Source organism: Giraffa tippelskirchi, chromosome 3, assembly GCF_054371585.1.
Source record: "Giraffa tippelskirchi isolate mGirTip1 chromosome 3, T2T-mGirTip1v1.2.pri, whole genome shotgun sequence".
NCBI lineage: Eukaryota > Metazoa > Chordata > Mammalia > Artiodactyla > Giraffidae > Giraffa > Giraffa tippelskirchi.
Genome location: NC_137277.1, coordinates 184634087 through 184657304, shown reverse-complemented (window position 1 = coordinate 184657304; position 23218 = coordinate 184634087). Strand labels below are relative to the sequence as shown.

Genomic DNA, 23218 nt, shown 5'->3' with positions numbered 1-23218 from the left:
CATACACTCAGGTGAAATTTATTTACTGTTATCATTCACTGAAAAGCTCATTATGTAGTTAATTTAACTTTTAATTATAAAGAACCTTTTAAGCTTAAAAATAGATATTAAAAAGGAAATAACTTGAGCATATAGGTATTCAATAGATACTTTATATTCTCCTTCCCAGTATAGTACTGTCTAATTTAGAAGATACCTTTTCTTGAATTTAAAATGGTAAACGTAAAAAATATGAATATAAAAACTAGCCTGAAACTACAACTTGCAACTGGACTAAATTTTTTTCCTAAAAATACCTTACTTTCATTTTTAATTTAAAGAAAAGTGGTAAGAAAGCATCTTAAAATGTATGAATAAATCTGAATAACTAGTTCAATGTAAGATTTTTTTCTGTAGTTTTACCGCCCCAGTCCATTTTCCAGGGAAGTTTTGCAGGGCTTTTAAGAAAAGATCAGTCTTTCCTAAAGTGTTGCTAAGAGTCTGAATTTCTCTAGTTCTGACTGCTTGGAGTTGATGCAAACTCTGCTGAAGGGAAAAGTAAAGAACTGGGCTTTTTCATGTGTATTTTCCAATTTAAGGAAGAAATAAAAATTAAGTATGTGTGTTTGAAATTTAAGTATATAAAATAAATGTGTGTGTGTCTTTTTAAAAAAGCTGTTGTGTCATGAATGTCTCTTCTCAAAGTAGAAAGACTTTGTAATAACGCAACAGAGCACTTGTTAGCAAAATTCCTGATGTCTTATTTTTCTGTTGCTCAGTGTCACCCTTACAATATTTTGTATATGGGACGTTTTGGAAAATCCTGAGTGTAGGGCTAAAGTGAATGATCGGCCTCTTGCTGTTTTTGTCCTTAACCTAAATTTGGCCAGTCTAGATTCTTTTCCTACTGCCAGGGTTCTCTGGTACTGTTGTACACGGCTGGCTCAGTGCATGGCATACCAAAGATGTCTGTTTGGCATTCCTATCTGAGAAAGCTCTACAGTTGAAATGTGGCTAGTGCAACTGAGGAAATGAATTTTATTATGATTAATTTAAATTCCTATTTGGATAGCCGCAAATCACTAACGGCTACCATGTTGGACAATTCAGATATATAATATTTCCATCAGCACAGAAAGTTCTCTTGGACAGCTCTGCTCTGGAGTTCTCTTACTAAGACGCCCATTGGCTTGGCACCACTAGACTGTTTTCCCAGCATTTTAATTTATAAAATGGAGATGGGGTGCGGATGCCCTTTGGATGCCAAGAATATTAATATGTGAACAAAAGCACTGTGCAGAACTTTGTTTCCTAAGGAAAAAGCACATCTTAAAAATACTGTGGAAAACTGATGATGGCATTTCTTAGAGTAATAACTGTTAAAAGATGTCTAGTAACTGCTAGCACAATGGTTTGATTGAGAGGATTTATGCTAATGTATCTTTGGAGGCTCTATAATCCATTATTACATTTTTCATTTAGGTACTTAAAGCTTTCACCAAAACACCCAGAATCAAATACTGCTGGAATGGACATCTTTGCCAAATTCTCTGCATATATCAAGAATTCAAGGCCAGAGGCTAATGAAGGTAAAAAAAAAAAAACCAAGTGGTTGAATTAGCAGTGCAGAACAAGTCCCTCCTACCAACCCCCCAAAAAACCTCCAAAACAAAAACAGGAATAAAGATCAGAAAACCCTATTATGACAATGATTATAAATTATTACTTTGAAGGCCATTCCTTAAAGTATTAAAAACTAGCTTTCAGAGTTGATCAGAGATTTGATGATAAACCAGAGTAAGTCCTTAAATTGTTATTTTTCTCTGTTTCTTGTTGATTAACTGTGCCTAGCATAAAGTGGGTGTGTGATTAAATGTTTATTGAATGAATTTGTTTTCATATTCTTCTGAGAAGTTACCATGAAGGGAGCTATACAGAAAATTACAGTGTCTCAGAAACAATGGATTGGGTGGTTGTAGTGGTTGGAATAAATTGATATAGCTTAATTTAAACTATTACTAAAGCTTTTGTTTATTGTTGGGTGCTAGGAACCTAAAGTCAGCCTGGGTGGATTTTTGTGCTAATTACCCTTACGAGCAGCTTTTGGAGTTGCTCTAAGAGAGCATTTGGACACACCCGCCTTGCAAAGGTCTCTGTATCCTAAAACTAAGGTTTCCGCTTCAAGTCGTTATTTCCATGGTGAGAGTGGTTTGTGTAGTACGGATGCTACCTCCTCCTTTTATTTATTAAAGGACACTGTCTCATCATTTCATTTACCAAACTTACATATAGTAAAGGGAAGTCTCTTTGAAAGAGGTCCCATTGAATGAACCTTGTCTTAACTACACCATTCAGTCGTTTCTCCTTTTCTTCTCTTTGGGATGTTAAGCATTGGTCTTTCTGCCAAAAACTGTATAGAGAGAGCATTAGTGTTTAATTAAAAGTAACAGTAATTACCAAAGAGCCAATTCCTAAAGACACTATAATCCATCATAATTTTAGACTATTTGGTAGCTTGAGTGGGGTTCTTTGGGTGGAGTTTATGGCTGCAAATGAGCAAGAATACCAAAGGGAAAAAATATCTCAGTGCCAGCTGAGCAAGAATAAACATCTTTTAAAAAGTTGATACATTTGCTGATTTCCTTTTGTTATTTCAGTGGGTAGATTTCCAAGCTATTCAGGCTTTTAAAAATTATTATTAAATTTTTAAATTGCAGCATTTTACAATTTAGTATTGAATTTCAGCAGTTTCTGGAATAATATTCGCTGCATGAAATCGTGTTTCTATAGGGAAGGGGAAAACTTTAGTGCTCAGGCCTGTCTTACATCTATTAAATGTATTTTAGTAGCTGCCATAGCTAGGGAGCAATTTTCCTTAGTAATTGTCTTTTTTTCCTGACTAATGGTCCAGTGTGAGTCTTTTATACACTCAGTTAACAGTTCATTGGAGCCCCTCCTATCCATAGACAGTATCTCTTCTCTGTTCTACCTTCCTTCCTGCAGGCAACTGTTCTCTGTACATCCAGATGTTCTTGCTGAACATCTTCTGTGAACTTCTATGAAATCTTAGTTAAAGTCATAATGTTTTTATTTCTCAGTGTAGCTCTTGGAAACTAGAGGGTGGTTGAATTTCTTTTGATGCTTGGTAAAGAGGAGAGGGAAATAAATGTGTCTGCTTTAAAAAAAATTGCTTTGAGGGATGGGAATAGGGGAGGAGACTAGGGGAGCAAGTGACTCACTTAAGTATAACTTTGTATTCTATTTTTTCCTATCAATTTGTTCCTGTCTTAAGTAGCTACCTACGTTTACTGTCCTTCAAATGCTGTAACCAATAAGAACAAACAACATAATGGATTACACCATGCATAACTTAGAAGGCTTTTTATATTAAATTACCTGGTGGTAAATAAGAATTCTAGTTGCCAAGCAACTTGCCCCCACACTGCCATGAGACTTTAGAAAACAGTATTCCAGATCACTTTGGAGCTTAACGGGTTTCCCTTGTGTATATTTGTTGCAGGTCTTTTATCTGTCTGTTTAGTACAATTAAATACCTTAAATAAGGCTTCATGATCCACCTCCTTATTCCCCCAAATAATAAACAACCTACATACACATCAATAGATCTGTCATTTTACATGGTAAATCAGAGTAGGCAAGTCTTTGATTGGTTTTAAAAACCTATTAAACATTTCACAAAATTCAGTATTTGGACAATTTTAAGGCCTTTTAAGACCTACTTCTGTCTATGTAAGGGTTAGATGTTTGGATGCTTTAGCAGTTGGGCTAGTGAAAGCGAAACAGAAGGGTCAATGCTTATATCAGGGTACAGAGTAAGCAAAAAAGATTTAGAGAATAAAATAAAAGGAAACATAGATAAAACGTATAATTCTTTAGTAACATGTCTAAGGTGACGGAGAGTAACTGTGTTTTCTTTTGAAACATTAAAGGAGAAATTAATGGGTAATTTTATGTGATGGGTTAGGTATGACCTGTCCCAGATCTCACACGTTTGTTTTTGAATTCTGTGATTTCGTTAATTTATATAATTTATGAAGCTCCCAAATATAACTCATAGATAATTTGTTAGTCTGTTGATGTTTATAATATTCTTAAGAGGTCAGTGAATTTAGCAGTGATGAAATCTGCCATTATATCCTCAGAGGCGTATCCCATAATGTCCCAATTCCCATTTTTAAATGGAGGCAAGGACTCTTTAGGTTCTGATTCGTTCCTTTTTATTCAAGGTTTATTCTCCCTCCCTACTTACCTCCTCTCTTGTGTTGCCTGCCCCTAGCCGAAAAGTGTGTGAAATCAGAGGATGGTTGTTCATCATTGTAGCAGTAAAACTGCATTGGGTATTTAATCGTGTTTAAATACTTAATATCTCTCCCTGTTTTCTGCTAATGTGTTACCAGACCTTTAAAAATTGCTTGTGTAAGATTACCTCTTATTAAAACTAGCAGTAGCTTTAAAATAGTTTTATTGATGTAAGTGCACATAATTTTTTTCTTCACTGTAAATTATATTCTTTTTCTATAACAGAAATTGTCTTGTTATAGTTAATGCCTTCTGCCTTGTTCTTACTCATTCAAATTACACAATTCAGAGAGTAATGCATGCTTGTTGAAGAAGTTAAAATAGTACAGAAATTAATAAAACTTCAGTGTCCTTTTTGAGTCATATCATATAACCTGTTCTCCAACAGTTAGGATGTCTCCTTTTTTCTATGCACACACATTGTACTTAAATGTGTATTTATGTGTGTGTATGTATATATGTACAGCAGTTGTCTTTATCATGCATTATATGGTAGAAATACTTCCATTTCAAAGTGTAGATCTACCTCACTTTAAGACATGCTGCTTAATATTTCATAATAGGGATTTTTTAGTTAACTATTTCACTACTGATAGACATTTAGATTGCCTCAAGTTTTTTTATTATGACAAACTATGCTGCCACTGATGTCCTTGTGCTAGATTTCAAATAGGTCAAAAGATTTTGTTCTCCAAAGACTATACCAGTTTATTGTCCCACCATGAAGGTATTCATTTCCCCACAGTTCTGATCCTGGTGTGTTTGTGAGAGTGTTAATATTTTGATTTTTCACAATTAAATTTAAAAATTAATTGTATAGCCTCTGTTGTACTTAGTAATTTTTTTTTTGAGAACTTTTGAAATACTTTCTTAGAGATACAGCATTACTACAGTAGGGGTATTAGAGAATAATAGTGCTTGTTATTAGTTACAAAAGACAAGGAGCTTAAACAAAAAAGGAGTTCCTTTCTGATGGCCTGCTACTGCCTTCTAGTGGTTAATCTTGAGATTTTCATCTTAACCAATTTCTAATTCCTTTGTGATGGTTTGCCTTCAAAACTTTATTATGTTTATTAAATGATGTTCTTTAGTTCTTGTTACCTCATTTTTTAGTTCTCATTACCTCATTTTTCATTGTTGTCCATTCTTTATATACTTACATAAAAATTGTATCAAACTAGTTCATCCTTCTTTGTTTTCATTAATACACCCTTTATTCCAATATTCATAACTATGAAAAATCACTAACACTGGTCGAGTACAGCAAGTCGACTTCGTTGCAGATATTTTGCTAAGTCCAGAATTACAGGGCAGCGATTGTAATGTTCTGTTAGCCTCTAAATTTTAGTATAGTATAAAATTTAGAATAGTATAGTATAGAATTATAACATTGTACGTTATAAACCTTGTAAATTTAGGATATTTTATTTTTCTTTTGGATACTTTTGAGAATTAATTCAGGAAAAGGATTTATTTAGAGCAGATGAGAGATCATAAACTTGCTCAGACTGGTCATGCCACTCAAGTGCCGTTTGAGACATTATTTCAGTGTTTGAATTCAGTATTATTTTCCTTGTAGGCCATGATCCTGTTCGTTGTAATCTGATCAAAGAACAAGTCCTTGTATCTAATGTGTATTTATTCTGTATTCACTGCTTTTGACAGAAGCATATTGAATCTTCAAAAGTGAAAGCAAGCACTTCCAAGTATTTTATTTTTGCCTTAAGATGTGACACTTATATTTACAGCCTGGATCCATATAAGGGCTTCCCTGATAGCTCAGTTGTTAAAGAATCCGCTTGCTGTGCAGGAGACCCTTGTTCGATTCCTGGGTCAGGAAGATCCGCTGGATCCATATACTTGCTAACCAGTCAGCTTTTTCTTACTGCCTCCTCTATGAGCCTCTGAAATTCACAGTTCACTTTATAATTTCAGGCAGTTGTAACAAGTCAAATTCCAAAATGTCAGATCTCCTTTCTTTGATGTTGAGAAAGGGCAAATTCTCTTTTCCTTTATCTCAGTATCTATAAGATAGGATAATATCTACTCTATGTCCTGTGGCTGCTCTGAGAATCAGTTCTCTTAACATATGTTCATCAAGTTTTTCAACTGAAAAATAAGAAAGTAATGATTAATTGTTTTTTATTTATGAATTTTAAATGGTAAAGGCAAAATAGACATTTTTAAATAAACAGAAACCAAACATTCATGTTAGCAGACTCACACTAAATGAAATACTACTAAAAGTAGCTTTTCAGGCAGAAGGAAAATGATTTCAAATAAACACCCAGAGATGTAGGAAGGAAGAGAAACCAAAAAGTAGTACAAATATATTACAAAATATAAATGAATACTGTCTGTATAGAATAGTAATAACTTCTGAGATTTAAAATATATGTCAAATTAATACAAAAAACACTAGTAGCATGTGAGTGAAGTGAAAGTCACTCAGTCGTGTCTGAGTCTTTGCGACCCCATGGACTGTACAGTCCATGGAATTCTCCAGGCCAGAATACTGGAGTGGTTAGCCTTTCCCTTCTCCAGGGGATCTTCCCAACCTAGGGATCGAACCCAGGTCTCCTGCATTGCAGGAGCCAGCTGAGCCACAAAGGAAGCCCATGTGAGACAGGAAGGCAATTAAATACAGTTAGAGTGTTCTAGGGCTCTTGCATTATCCTGGAAATGGTAAAAGTTATAATTAAGCTTTAGTAAATCAAGGAAACAAATTCTAGCCAAAAGTGTAATACATGAGTAGAGGGAGAAATGAATAATAATTTTTTTAAAAAATTAATCCAAAAGAAGGCAAGAAAGAAGAGAACAAGAATAGGCAAATAGAAAACAAATGTATGATGGCAGTTCTAAACCAGAGTTTGTTTAGATGTAAATGATTCAGATACTCCCAAGTAGAAAACAAAATTTGCTAACAGGATTAAAAATAGTTGTTTATGTACAAGAAGAAATACTCCCCTTCACACACATTTGAAATACACATAGATAGATAGACAGATCAGCAAACCCAGGAAAGTTGAATGTAACAGTGTAAATACTAACCAAAAGAAAGATGGTAAAGCTATGTAGACAATGCACAAAGTAGACTTTGAGGAAAGAAGCATTGCTAGACAGAATGAAACATGTTTCAGAATGATTTAAAGAGACCAACCTACCAGGAAAATAAAATAACTCTAGATTTATATTTATAAATAAACTACCCTGGCCTGGAGAATTCCATGGACTGTATAGTCCATGGGGTCACAGAGTCGGACATACCTGAGCGATTTTCACTTTCACTCTCAAAATATATAAACCAGATTGATAGAGCTAAAAGAGAACTAAACTAATCCACAATCTTGGTGGGAGATCTTAACTGACTCCTTTAGTAACTGTTCAGTTCAGTTCAGTTCAGTTGCTCAGTCGTGTCTGACTCTTTGCGACCCCATGAACTGCAGCACGCCAGGCCTCCCTGTCCATCACCAACTCCTGGAGTCCACCCAAACCCATGTCCATCGAGTTGGTGATGCCATCACCATCTCATCCTCTGTCATCCCCTTCTGCCCTCAATCTTTCCCAGCATCAGGGTCTTTCCCAATGAGTCAGCTCTTCTCGTCAGGTGGCCAAAGTATTGGAGTTTCAGCTTCAACATCAGTCCTTCCAATGAACACCCAGGACTGATCTCCTTTAGGATGGACTGGTCGGATCTCCTTGCAGTCCAAGGGACTCGCAAGAGTCTTCTCCAACACCACAGTTCAAAAGCATCAATTCTTTGGCGCTCAGCTTTCTTTATAGTCCAACTCTCACATCCATACCTGACTACTGGAAAAACCATAGCTTTGACTTGATGGACCTTTGTTGGCAAAGTAATGTCTCTGCTTTTTAATATGCTGTCTAGGTTCGTCTAACTTGTCTTCCAAGGAGCAAGCTTCTTAATTTCATGGCTGCAATCACCATCTGCGGTGATTTTGGAGCCCCCAAAAATAGTCTGTCACTGTTTCCATTGTTTCCCCATCTATTTGCCATGAAGTGATGGGACCGGATGCCATGATCTTAGTTTTCTGAATGTTGAGCTTTAAGCCAACTTTTTCACTCTCCTCTTTCATCAAGAGGCTCTTTAGTTCTTCTTCGCTTTCTGCCAAAAGGATGGTGTCATCTGCATATCTGAGGTTATTGATGTTTCTGCCGGCAAACTTGATTTCATCTTGTGCTTTATCCAGCCCAGGCGTTTCTCATGATGTACTCTGCATATAAGTTAAATAAGCAGAGTGACAACATACAGCCTTGACTTACTCCTTTCCTGATTTGAAACCAGTCTGTTGTTCCTTGTCCAGTTCTAACTGTTCCTTCCTGACCTGCGTACAGGTTCTCAAGAGGCAGGTCTGGTGGTCTGGTATTCTGAGCCATTAGGGAAGCCCATAAAGCTGAACCATAAAGCAAATCTGAAAAATTTTCCAAAAAAAGGAAATTGACATCATATCAACCACAAAGAAAATAAGCTAGATATTGATAGCAAAAGTACAGCTAGAAAATTTCTACATGTTTGAAAAATAAGCAGTGTATTTCTGAATAACCCATGGGTTGAAGAATAACATGATGAAAATACACCACGTCTAAATTTATATGCTATCATTTGGGCTTCCCAGGTGGTGTTAGTGGTAAAGAATCCACCTGCCAGTGCAGGAGACACAAGAGATGCAGATTCAATCCCTGGGTTGGGAAGATCCCCTGGAGTAGGAGGTAGCCACCCATTCTAGTATTCTTGTCTGGAAAATTCTATGGACAGAGGAGCCTGGCAGGCTACAGTGTGTGGGGCCGTAAAGAGTCTGACAAAACTGGGTGTACACACACACATACACAAAGCTTCATTTAGAGGAAAATTTATAGCTCTAAATGCATATATTAGAAAAAAGGAGCTAAAAATTGGTAACCTTAAAGTATCCACCTCAGGGATTTAATTACATCAGCAAATTAAACCCAAGAAAGTAGAAGGAATGAGATACTCAAAGAGTAGAATTTTATGAAATAGAAAACAACTAGGACAGGATTAGCAAAGCTAACAGTTCTTTGAAAAGTATAATAAGAAAATTGATGAATTCTTGACAGGAAAAATCAAAATAAGTAAAAGAAGACAATGACCAATATTAGCAATAAAAGGGAATTACTACAGATCTTACATTTAAATGATTTGGGGAAGATATTATGAAAATGTTTATGTTTATAAATTTGAAAACACTATTACATAAATTTACAGAGAGTACCATGTAAGAAAATTGTTACAAGATGTGAATTGTCTTATATCTATAATTAAAAACCGTCTCACAAAGATGGCTTCCCTGATGAACTCTTCTAAGTATTTGGGGAAGACATAACATCAGTCTTGCATATACTCTTCCAGGAAACAGAAAAGACGAAATAATTCCCGGCTTGCTTTTTGAGGTCAAACGATACAAAAACATCAAAAGGAAGGAGTCTTTCAGGCCATTCTCTCTCAAACATAGTCATAAAAGGCTAAAATGAATATGTCAGATCCAGCAATATGATAAAAGATAATACGTATAACCAAGTTGAGTTTAATTCAGGAATGGAAGATTGGACATTCAAAAAAATCTATTCAAATTGTCACAATAATAGAATAAAAGAGGAAAATTATATTATTTCAATTGATGCAGAAAAAGTACTTGATAAAATTTAATATTTATTAAAATGTTTATTTTTTAAAAGTGCAAACTAGATATAGCAAGGAATTTCTTTAATCTGACAGAGAATCCACAGAAAAGTCATACTTAATAGAGGAATAGTGAAAGATCTCCCTTCAAACTGAAACTAGAAAGCAATGCTATTGTCACCACTTCTATTTAGCATTGTATTGGTGGTTTTAACCAGTGTAATAGGCAAGAAAAAGTAATGAATTGTATGAGACTTGTGAAAGAGGGATAAATTTGTCATTATTCTTAATAGAATCGAATATGTAGAAAATCCAAAGTAATCTATAGACAAACCCTAAGAATTAAAAAAAAGTGAATTATCAGAGCGATTGCATATGAGGCTATTATAAAAATCAGTTTTATTTGTGCCTGCTAGCAAGGAGCAATAGAAAATGTGATAAAAATATTATGCAATAAAAAATATCAGATATTTAGGAATAAACTTAACGAAAATGGGCAAAATTTCTACATAGAAAACAGAAGAAATCTCTTTTAATTTCATAAAATTGAATAAAATTAAATGATATTCATAGATTGGGACACTCAAAATTATAAAAATGCCAATTCTCAAATTGGGGTTGTGTTGAATCTACAGATCATTCAAAAGTTCAACAGTTTGTGTGTGTGTGTGTGTGTATGCTAACACACATGTAAATTAACATGCTAATTCTACAGTTTATTAGGGAAATGTAAAAAGCAAAATGGCTGTCTGAGGAGGCCTTACAGATAGCTGAGAAGAGAAGCGAAAAGCAAAGGAGAAAGGGAAAGATATTCCCATCTGAATGCAGAGTTCCAAAGAATAGCAAGGAGAGATAAGAAAGCCTTCCTCAGTGATCAACACAAAGAAATAGAGGAAAACAACAGGATGGGAAAGACTAGAGATCTCTTCAAGAAAATTAGAGATCCCAAGGGAACATTTCATGCAAAGATGGGCTCGATAAAGGACAGAAATGGTATGGACCTGACAGAAGCAGAAGATATTAAGAAGAGGTGGCAAGAATACACAGAAGAACTGTACAAAAAAGATCTTCACGACCCAGATAATCACGATGGTGTGATCACTCACCTAGAGCCAGACATCCTGGAATGTGAAGTCAAGTGGGCCTTAGAAAGCATCACTATGAACAAAGCTAGTGGAGGTGATGGAATTCCAATTGAGGTATTTCAAATCCTGAAAGATGATGCTGTGAAAGTGCTGCACTCGATATGCCAGCAAATTTGGAAAACTCAGCAGTGGCCACAGGACTGGAAAAGGTCAGTTTTCATGCCAATCCCAAAGAAAGGCAATGCCAAAGAATGCTCAAACTACTGCACAATTGCACTCATCTCACGTGCTAGTAAAGTAATGCTCAAGATTCTCCAAGCCAGGCTTCAGCAATACGTGAACCGCGAACTTCCAGATGTTCAAGCTGGTTTTAGAAAAGGCAGAGGAACCAGAGATCAAATTGCCAATATCTGCTGGATCATTGAAAAAGCAAGAGAGTTCCAGAAACACATCTATTTCTGCTTTATTGACTATACCAAAGCCTTTGACTGTGTGGATCACAATAAACTGTGGAAAATTCTGAAAGAGAGGGAAATACCAGACCATCTGACCTGCCTCTTGAGAAACCTGTATGCAGGTCAGGAAGCAACAGTTAGAACTGGACATGGAACAACAGACTGGTTCCAAATAGGAAAAGGAGTACGTCAAGGCTGTATATTGTCACCCTGCTTATTTAACTTATATGCAGAGTACATCATGAGAAATGCTGGGCTGGAAGAAACACAAGCTGGTATCAAGATTTCCAGGAGAAATATCAATAACCTCAGATATGCAGATGACACCACCCTTATGGCAGAAAGTGAAGAAGAACTAAAGAGCCTCTTGATGAAGGTGAAAGAGGAGAGTGAAAAAGTTGGCTTAAAGCTCAACATTCAGAAAACTAAGATCGTGGCATCTGGTTCCATCACTTCATGGGAAATAGATGGGGAAACAGTGTCAGACATTTTTTTGGGCTCCAAAGTCACTGCTGATGATGATTACAGCCATGAATTAAAAGACACTTACTCCTTGGAAGGAAGGTTATGACCAACCTAGATAGCATATTTAAAAGCAGAGACATTACTTTGCCAACAAAGGTCCATCTAGTCAAGGCTATGGTTTTTCCAGTGGTCATGTATGGATGTGAGAGTTGGATCTCCTTGCTATTCTTTGGAATTTTGCATTCAAATGGTATATCTTGAGTACAAAATTAAGCAGGGCAAAGACTAACAGAGTTTTGCCAACAGAACGCACTAGTCATAACAAGCACCCTCTTCCAACAACATAAGAGACGACTGTACACATGGACATCACCAGCTGGTCAATACCGAAATCAGATTGATTATATTCTTTGCAGCCAAAGATGGAGAAGCTCTATACAGTCAGCAAAAACAAGACCAGGAGCCTGACTGGCTCAGATCATCAACTCCTTATTGCCAAATGCAGACTTAAATTGAAGAAAGTAGGGGAAACCACTATTGGTTTTCAGGTATGACCTAAATCAAATCCCTTATGATCATACAGTGGAAGTGAGAAATAGATGCAAGGAATTAGATCTGATAGAGTACCTGAAGAACTATGGACAGAGGTTCATGACATTGCACAGGAAGAAATAGAGGAAAACAACAAAATGGGAAGGACTAGAGATCTCTTCAAGAAAATTTAGAGATACTAAAGGAACATTTCATGCAAAGATGGGCACTGCTGCTGCTGCTGCTGCTAAGTCGCTTCAGTCGTGTCCGACTCTGTGCGACCCCATAGATGGCAGCCCACCAGGCTCCGCCGTCCCTGGGATTCTCCAGGCAAGAATACTGGAGTGGGTTGCCATTTCCTTCTCCAGTGCATGAAAGGGAAAAGTGAAAGTGAAGTCGCTCAGTCGTCTGACTCTTAGCGACCCCATGGACTGTAGCCTACCAGGCTCCTCCGTCCATGGAATTTTCCAGGCAAGAGTACTGGAGTAGGGTGCCATTGCCTTCTCCAAAGATGGGCACAATAAAAGACAAATGGTATGGACCTAACAGAAGCAGAAAATATTAAAGAAAGGTGGCAAGAATACACAGAAGAACTATACAAAAAATATCTTAATGACCCAGATAACCATGATGATCACTCACCTAGAACCAGACATCCTGTAATGTGAAGTCAAGTGGGCCTTAGGAAGCATCACTACAAATAAAGCTAGTGGAGGTGATGGAATTCCAGTTGAGCTATTTCAAATCCTAAAAGATGATGCTGTGAAAGTGCTGCACTTGATATGCCAGCAAATTTGGAAAACTCAGCAGTGGCCACAGGACTGGAAAAGGTCAGTTTTCATTCCAATCCCAAGGAAAGGTAATGCCAAAGAATGCTCAAACTACTGGCACTCATCTCACACTCTAGCAAAGTAATGCTCAAAATTCTCCAAGCCTGGCTTCAACAGTATGTGAACTGTGAACTTCCAGATATTCAAGCTAGATTTAGAAAAGGCAAAGGAACCAGAGATCAAATTGCCATCATCCACTGGATCATCGAAAAAGCAAGAGAATTGCAGAAAAACATCTACTTCTGTTTTATTGACTACGCCAAAACCTTTGACTGTGTGGATCACAACAAACTGTGGAAAATTCTTCCAGAGATGAGGATACCAGACCACCTTACCTGCCTCCTGAGAAATCTGTATGCAGGTCAAGAAGCAACAGTTAGAACTGGACGTGGAACAATAAACTGGTTCCAAATCGGGAAAGGAGTATGTCACAGATGTATATTGTCACCCTGCTTTTTTAACTTATTTGCAGAGTACATCATGCGAAATGCCGGGCTGGATGAAGCACAAGCTGGAATCAAGATTGCTGGGAGAAATATCAATAACCTCAGATGTGCAGATGACACTACCCTTATGGTAGAAAGCAAAGAGGAATTGAAGAGCCTCTTTATGAGAGTGAAAGATGAGAGTGAAAAAGTTGGCTCAAAGCTCAACATTATGAAAACTAAGATCATGGCATCTGGTCCCATCACTTCATGGCAAATGGATGGGGAGACAATGAAAACAGTGACTTTATTTTGGGGGGCTCCAAAATCACTGCAGATGGTGACTGCAGCCATGAAATTAAAAGACGCTAGCTCCTTGGAAGAAAAGTTATGACGAACCTAGACAGCATATTAAAAAGCAGAGACATTACTTTGCCAACAAAGGTCCATCTAGTCAAAGCTCTGGTTTTTCCAGTAGTCATGTATGGATGTGAGAGTTGGACCATAAAGAAAGCTGAGCACCAAGGAATTGATGCTTTTGAACTGTGGTGTTGGAGACTCTTGAAAGTCCCTTGGACTGCAAGGAGATCCAACCAGTCCATCCTAAAGGAAATCAGTCCTGGGTGTTCATTGGAAGGACTGATGCTGAAGCTGAAACTTCAATACTTTGGCCACCTGATGCGAAGAGCTGACTCACTGGAAAAGACCCTGATGCTGGGAAAGACTGAAGCCAGGAGAAGGGGCCGACAGAGGATGAGATGATTGGATGGCATCACCAACTCAATGGACATGAGTTTGAGTAAGCTCTGGGAGTTGGTGATGGACAGAGACTGCATGTGCTGCAGTCCATGGGGTCATAAAGAGTCAGACACGACTGAGCGACTGAACTGAACTGAAGGTTTCTTAAGCTGAACGCAAAGTACTGATCATAAAAGAAAAAAAATAAATGGGACTACATTAGGTTTAGTAATTTATGTTCATCAGAAGTCATCATTAAGCAAGTGAAAAGCAAGAAGGAATGTATAATACATGTAAGCGCAAAGAATTTGCATCTGCAGTATATAAAAAACTACAAGTCAGTACAACAGATAGTCCAAGAGAAAAATGAGCAAACAGCACTTTACAAAAAGAGGATATCCAATGAGGCAATAAATAGGAAAAGATTAAAACTGAATCTGTCATCCTCAAAAAGGATTAAAATTAAAGAGACTAGACCAAATGTTGAAGATGTGAAGTCACTGGAACGTCCATACACGCTGCTTGCGGTGCTAAACTTGGAAAACTGATCAGTTTCTACTAAAATTGAACACATGCATACCCTATAACCTATACCTCCACTTAAAAAGGCTGAAGGGACTTCCCTGGTGGTCCAGTGGCTAAGACTCCACACTCCCACTGAAGGGCTCACCCTGAGAATCTATTGTTGATCAGCTTCTCTATTCTGCTTTCATTTTCCCAGGTATAAACTCAGAGAGTAGGGACCTTTTATGTTTTCTTCAGTAGTGAATTTAACGATGCTTAGAACAAAACTTGGCATGTACTAGGACTTCAATTTGTATTTTGTTGAATACTTCTATGCTTCTTTTTCCATATTCAGCTTGGTTTCCAAGCTCAGAAGGTTTTTACCTCCTAAGTACTTCTAAAACCCCTTTTTATACCTACAGCCCTCTACCTAAGACTACCATCTGTTGTCTGAACTACTTTGAAGGGATCAAGGGATGAGTTGGGGGGAACAGTCTGGAACAAGTGTTGTGTTTGGACATTTATGTTGCTGGTGAAATATCTAATATATAGCATGTAAAACTTTGCCTTTTTCTGTAATGGATCCAACTTTATTCAAACTTACAAGTAATATGGAGTGTCACCTCATGGTTTTAACTTTCTTTTATGGCAAGTACATGTATTGTACTCATCATTGTGAACTCCTCTATTCTGTGAGTGGGAGGTAAATGTGGGTTGAGAAGATAAAAGGTAAAACAAGTAAAAATTTTAAACAAGGGATAAGTGAGGGTCTGTCTTCATTACTTCATACCCATTCTAATGGTGCTCCCGTCCCCTTTTCGCTAAGGGTCACCAACCCTGACTTTCTAGGTATACAGAGTGGCTGCATTCTACTACTCGCTGAATTATAATAATTACAGCCTCTTAATCTATTTTGTGGACTTCCTTGGTGGCTCAGTGGTAAAGAATCCACTTGCCAGTGCAGGAAATGCAGGTTTGACCCCTGGGTCGGGAAGACCCCCCTGTAGAAGGAAATGGTAACCCAGTCCATTACTCTTGCCTGGTAGATCCCATGGACAGAAGAGCCGGGTGGGCTACAGTCCACAGGGTTGCAAAGAGTCAGATCCGATTTAGTGAATAAACAACAACAAAATCTATTTTACTGAAGAGGGCTCCAATTCAGTATTGTAAATTGAACTCTAATCTGACCTGTGTTTTTCATATTATTATGCTGCTGCTGCTGCTGCTAAGTCGCTTCAGTTGTGTCCGACTCTGTGCGACCCCATAGACGGCAGCCCACCAGGCTACCCCGTCCCTGGGATTCTCCAGGCAAGAATACTGGAGTGGGTTGCCATGGCCTTCTCCGGTGCATGAAAGGGAAAAGTGAAAGTGAAGTCGCTCAGTCGTGTCCGACTCTTAGCGACCCCATGGACTGTAGCCTACCAGGCTCCTCCGTCCATGGAATTTTCCAGGCAAGAGTACTGGAGTGGGGTGCCATTGCCTTCTCCGTCATATTATTATAAGATAGTGCTATTTTTGGCTCCATGTGTATATTAAGGCAGTGCAAAAACTTCAGGCTTCTCTACTTGGATTGGTGTTTCTTAACATATTTCATGGATATAACTCCAAATATTTTTATAGGAGCAGAACTTAAAATTGAGGGCAAAAATCTCTGTCTCAGCAAGACTTTCTTCCCTAGATTTGAAATAATAGGTTTGTCTTTTCTCACCCATTTTTTTTTTCCAGTTTAGACACCAACTGTGTTGGGCCATGATGCATTTGTGTATAGAGCATTTAGTTATTAGCAAATGTTTATAGATGACACTATCTGAAATTATCATACTTGTTTTTATATTTATCTGTAGTTTTACCTTTAAATTTGTTTGTCTCATCTCTCTTCCCCAAGTGAATAAATAAGCTCCATGAGAGTAGGAACCTTGTCTGTTTTTTACCCCAGTGTCAGAGACCAGTTACTGACTGAAGGAGTAATGGCTTCTAGACTTTGGGGATTGGGTGGTTTTCCTTCTTATAGCATTTCCATCTTTCTTTCAGCTTTGGAGCGGGGTCTCTTAAAAACACTGCAGAAACTAGATGAATATCTGAATTCTCCCCTCCCTGATGAAATTGATGAGAATAGTATGGAGGACATTAAGTTTTCCACACGTAAATTTCTGGATGGCAATGAAATGACACTAGCTGACTGCAACCTGCTGCCCAAGCTGCACATTGTCAAGGTAGGCCTGCAGGATGTGGGGTCACGTTGCTATTAAACCTAATACCTCTTTACTAAGACAGGACTTCCCCTGTGTGTAAAACTTGGCTGATATTCTGACACTCACTATTTAGAACCTCCAAACAGTGTAACTTAATGTTGTCCAGGCAATAGGTGAAACACCCTAAGGTGTATTAAATGGAAAATTGTGTATTAAAATCAATGCCTATGAGAAATGGAAAAAATTTTTTTTTCTATGACTGCATAAAAATTCAAAGTAACTTTGAAGTGGTTGCTACACTGACATACAGCATCAAACTTGGTTCTTTGATCACCTGGCTTTTTCTTTTCAGGCAGAAAATATTATTGAGCATTTATTGTGTGAATACATTTACTGGGCTTCCCAGGTAACACTAGTGGTAAAGAACCCACCTGCCGATGCAGGAGACATAAGAGACATGGGTTCGATCCCTGAGTTGGGAAGATCCCCTGGAGGAGGGCACAACAACCCACTCCAGTATTCTTGCCTGGAGAATCCTATGGACAGAGGAGCCTGGTGGGCTATGGTCCATAGGGTAGCACAGAGTCGGACTTGACTGAGTGACTAACGCAAATGACAGTGTGTGAAACACTATGGATAGTTGTGCACTAAAGATCAAGGTCAAGAAAAACAGATCTCAACTAGTGTATATGTTTGCAGCGATATCTTTTTCAATCCATCTCTCATAATAATGGAAATAAAAACAAAAATAAACAAATGGGACCTACCTAAACTCAAAAATTTTGCACAGCAAAGGAAGCAAACAAAATGAAAAGACAACCCACAGATTGCGAGAAAATATTTACAAACATTTCATGATTTTTAACAACATCAAAACAACCCAATCAAAAAATGGGCAGAAGACCTAAACTAGTGTGTATGTTTTAAAGTATTTACCCGGTGATTACACTTGACTGTTTCTCTTTTTGGTAAACACAGGCATTTGCAGTCACCACCACCCTTCTGAATCTCTGGTGTAGTTTGTGGTCCTTATCATGATTTTAACATCTAGTTATAATGAAGGGGACAGACTTCAAGTAGAGGCAGTTTTGAGAGATTCATGGAATTAATTTGCTCTAAAATCATATATATGTCTGGTTTATAAGACATGGCATATAAGCATTAACTTTCAATCTCTTTGTATTTCAGGTGGTGGCAAAAAAATATCGTAACTTCGATATTCCAAAAGGAATGACTGGCATCTGGAGATACCTGACTAATGCCTACAGTAGGGATGAGTTCACCAACACCTGCCCCAGTGATAAGGAGGTTGAAATAGCATATAGTGATGTAGCCAAAAGACTTACCAAATAAAAGAGCACTATGAGAGAAATGTCTTCACATCTCCCCTGCTAAGAACATACTTTCCCTCTGCTCCTCTTCCTAGAAAGTAGAAACTTTGTTTGGCACGAACATGCAGTTATTCCAGATTAGGATAAAGGATAGACAAGGTATAGTAGCTGTCTTGAAATATATATACTCCTAAGCAGTATTATTTTAAAATTTCTTTACCCTGCCTATATCTCCTAGCCCAGATCCTCCTCTCCTCCAATTTGGAGACACTCTATCACAAAGTTTCACTTTAAAGGTAGTTTGCCATCCCTCTGGAGCCCTCACCACTGTGTCCATTCACTGTATCGATGACAGAACTTTTGAGGTGCACTGTTCAACTGTTAAAATAGTAACCATAGAAAAGTAAAAAAATAAATAGTAGCCATGACCCCTTCAGTCAGGCCCAAACTGGTGCATAATGCGTGGTACAAGGAATATTTATGTATTTTTGGAATTTTATAATATTTAGTAAGAGTATATGAAAGGATTGCTACTGTATCAAAATATTATATTTCAGTTTAGTCTATCCTGGATATATACTAAAGGATGTTACCACCCGAGGAGAGTGCTTTCTACAGAAAGTCAGTGCAGATTTTGTTATTTTACTTTGTACATGGATTTTTACTTTTGCCTGAAAGCATTTTTCTTTCATACTAATGATAACATCTGACACTACGTAGAAGCTGTAAGTTTAGAGGGAAGGATGGTATTTTCAAGATCTTCTCAAGCATATTATGAATATAAGAAAAACCAATGGACACCTGATACACTCAGTCTAAATGTGTTACTGGTTATATGTATTTTGTCCAGTGCCATTCATTTGGAACATTATTGCTTTCTTCCTTTATTTTAAAAGTGCTCTTTTTTAAGGTAAGCATCAGCCTTGCTGTCTGTAGATCTTTTGAGCAACACTACATAAACTGATATTTAGTTCATTTAGCCCTAGCAGTACAATGATTAGTAATGTAAAAGTTAACCTAAGGAATATAGCATGGGTTTATCAAAATATCAAGTAGAATTTTGTTTATAAAGCATATTTAATGTGGGTAATCCAAAGAGGGCAGTATAAATCCTATATTAAAAACAAGATAAAACAGGTTGTTATCCCACCCCCATTTACTGTTAGACTTCAGGTAGAGGATGGTTCGCTCCTTTTGGACTCAATTATAGTTGTGATGGTGACTTCATATTTACTGCAGTTTTGCCTAATCTCAATCATTGCATTTCCTTCAATTAAATTTTTCCAAAGCTACATTGAGGAATAGCACTCTGCATGTTTGTTTCTTAAACTGAAGTCCTAAACCAGGAATTTTTTGTGTTGTAACACGGGAGGATAAACTTGATGAAAATAAAAGTTTGCTAAGTATTTATTCACTTAAAAAAAGAAAAAAATGACTTTCTGTGTACTACTCCAAAGACTGTGGTTGTGACTATAGTAATGTTTTTGGTCATTTTTATACCTAACTTGTTTAAGAAGTGCTATTTCTCATAGGCTGTTTTTGGAAATTTTAAGTATATTGCTTTAAATGGCAATGTTTTTTTCCCTATGATATGTTAACATTTAGTAAACACTGGCTTTATGGAAGCAGCCTGATTTTTTTATAAGCATTATGCATTTATTTAAATCTATCAGTAATTAGCTTGGTGTTGAAAGATAAGAAAAACTCCATATTGTATCCATTTGGCTCAGGGAGATTTCTTTGCTTTACCTTTTTTAGAACTCCTTATTGCTGATCAAAAGTTAGGGTACCCACCCTTTTGTAGTAAAGTATTGGATGATGACTTATCTTGTTCCAGGAAGAAGCACTATCAGGTTATATATTGAGAAATTCTATGGCAGCAGCTTTCGTGGGTGAATTGCATCACCTCTGCACCAGGACACATAGACAGCTATCTTCACTTTTCACTTACTTTTGCAATAGGACTAACTTGGCGTCAGGTGATACTGAATCTTGCCTCATAGCTTAAAGCATAATTCGGGAGAAGTAGGGCATCTGTTTCAAGTGGATGGTGGACTAAGTGATGCAGTGTAGAGCTAATGAGGGAAGAGCTCCAGTCCTCAAAACGGGGACGAAGAATACATTCTGAAATTCAGTGGTTAAGAGTTTCACTTTGAATGTTTATTCTCTTCTTCTTTTTAAAAAATGTACCCCATGATTAATTACACTTGGCTGTCTCTCTAGATGTCCAAGGAAGGGAGGATCTATCTGTTATAATTTTGATGAAGGCAGAGTTATATTTCTGTCAAAAGACAGATCTTATTACTTCATCAAGAAAGTCAGATGAGATTGAGATTGGCAAATGGACAAAAGATAGTAAAAAAAGATGATTCTAGAACATACCTTTTTTACCCTATCTTACATTTGTGGAAAAATCATAGCTTACAATCTTGGGAGATTTGGGACATGAAAAATTTTCATGGCAGTTCATGTAGTGTATGGGTTGACATAATAGAAATCATCTGATATTATTTCTACAACTACTGAATCATTCCCCCCTTCATTTAGACCCCTTTTGTTCCACTTAAACCAGATAAGAGTCTGAATAATAGACGATCTTATAGTTTCCAAGGGATTCTGAGAAATATTTGTGTTCAGCATTTGGAAGGCTGTCTACTATTTCAATTGATATAACTTCCCCCTTTAAAAAAAATATAGATGTGGATTTTCTGTATAGTTCTGTTATTTTCTTCTACCAAGATTGTTGACTTTTGTGATAAAATTCATACAAGATTTTATTTCTTGGTAACTTCGGCTTATACAACTATCTTTAAACCCTTGAGCAATCTGTATACAATGAAGAGGTTTCTCACATTTATTCTTACACTCATTTGATTGACTTTAGAATTTAGGCACATTTACTTCTGTTTTGATCTCTTTAGAGCTGCATGTAGATAGCTTTTATTTCTGTGCATTTAAAATAATCCATTTAGAAAATATCTACATGGTAAAAATGAGAGACATAGAAATTATTTTTTCATGAACATTTTGATACACATTTCATCAAGTTTATTGATTAACCAATTTCTTACACTGGTTATAATCAGTATTTGATTTAAAGAGAGGGAAGCATTCATTATTGTTATACCGTATCGTCATTTTTATTCCATCCTTTACAGATTACCAACGTTGGGGCTATCAAAATTATACTTTTATTATGGAAAAAAATTTCAACTCCCCCAAATCATAATGTTGAACAGAATTGAAGTTTTTTTTTTTAATTACTTGAAAAGGAAAATGAAAGCTTATTATAGAATGCTTGTATTTTCTTTTCTCTCTCTGGAACCAGTATATTGCTGGCAGCTATTGTATTAAAAAATAAAGTATATTTTCACTATCATAAAAGGTTCTTTTTTCCCCCCTTCATGAAAATAAATAACAATTTGGGGTAAAAGTGTTTATTTGAGACTACCTTTGTTTTTCTTGGGTGGGCAATTCAGCACATTTACTAGATTAAAGGGAAAAACCATACGATCATCTCAGTAGGTGCATAAAGTAACTTACAAAAACTTTCGCGGTACCCATTCTTAGCAAAACAGGACCAAAGATTAACTTTTTTTTAACCCAATGAAGACATCTGCCAAAAACCTACAGCAAATTTCATATATAAATGTGAAACAAGCCCTCTCATTTAAATCAGAAGCAAAATACGATTGCCTTCTATCACAGCTGCTGCCAAGTCACTTCAGTCATGTCCGACTCTGTGCGACCCCATAGATGGCAGCTCACCAGGCTCCACTGTCCCTGGGATTCTCCAGGCAAGAACACTGGAGTGAGTTGCCACTTCCTTCTCCAATGCATGAAAGTGAAAAGTGAAAGTGAAGTCTCTCAGGTCGTGTCCGACTCTGTGCGACCCCATGGACTGCAGCCCACCAGGCTCCTCCGTCCATGGGATTTTCCAGGCAAGAGTACTGGAGTGGGTTGCCATTCCTATTTTACATAACTACCGTATTAGAGGTATCCTACACCAATGCAGTAAAATCAGTAAAAGGAGTAAGGAATGGAAAAAGATGGACCAAGTGACTTCTGCTTTGTAGATGATACATATATAAAAAAGAAACTCAAAATAACCTATTAGAAATAATAAAATTCAGTTGCTTACTAGATATAAGATTGAACTATATACTAACATTAACCACATTACAAATAAATAAACTAGTAACATTCATTTCTTCTAAAAGAAAACTGGGTGACAGAAAAATGGATGAAAATTGTCAGTGTTACTTTTTTGAGCTTTTGGAAATTTGTACCATAAATACATTACCTATTTTTAAAAAGTACTTTTAAAAGATCATCTCTAAGGTATTTGGGATAAAACCTGATAAAGTATGTGCAATTCCTTGATGGAGAAAAGTACAAAATATTATTAAAGGACCTAAAAGAAACCTACTCAATGGATAGGTATACCACGTTTGTGGATGGAGAATGTAAAAGTTATAAGAATTTCAATTGTCTTAAGTAATTTATAAATTCAATATATTTTCCCAACAAAATCCCAAGAAGATTTTTTTTGGGACACAGATAAATGGATTTAAAACATTCATGTGTAAGAAGTAGGCTCCCCAAATAGCCAACATATTTCTGGAAGGAGAGAGACAGAAAAGAAACTTGCTTGACAGGATATAAAGTCTTAAAAGCTTAATATAATTGATGGGTAGGATATATTAG

The 23218-nt window shown here is 36.8% G+C and overlaps 1 protein-coding gene across 2 annotated transcripts in view; it reads left to right on the top strand.

Annotated features, from left to right (window-relative positions):
* The window catches only part of CLIC4 (chloride intracellular channel 4), a 77744-nt gene extending 55795 nt beyond the window's left edge, over positions 1–21949 (top strand). For both annotated transcript variants that reach the window (XM_081586676.1, XM_081586675.1), the window contains exons 4-6: positions 1462–1568; positions 17020–17201; positions 18369–21949. In XM_081586676.1, the coding sequence (XP_081442802.1) occupies positions 1462–1568; positions 17020–17201; positions 18369–18533 (454 nt within the window). In that variant the 3' untranslated portion in view covers positions 18534–21949. The remainder of the gene's footprint in view (positions 1–1461; positions 1569–17019; positions 17202–18368) is intronic.
* The last annotated feature ends 1269 nt before the right edge of the window (positions 21950–23218 follow it).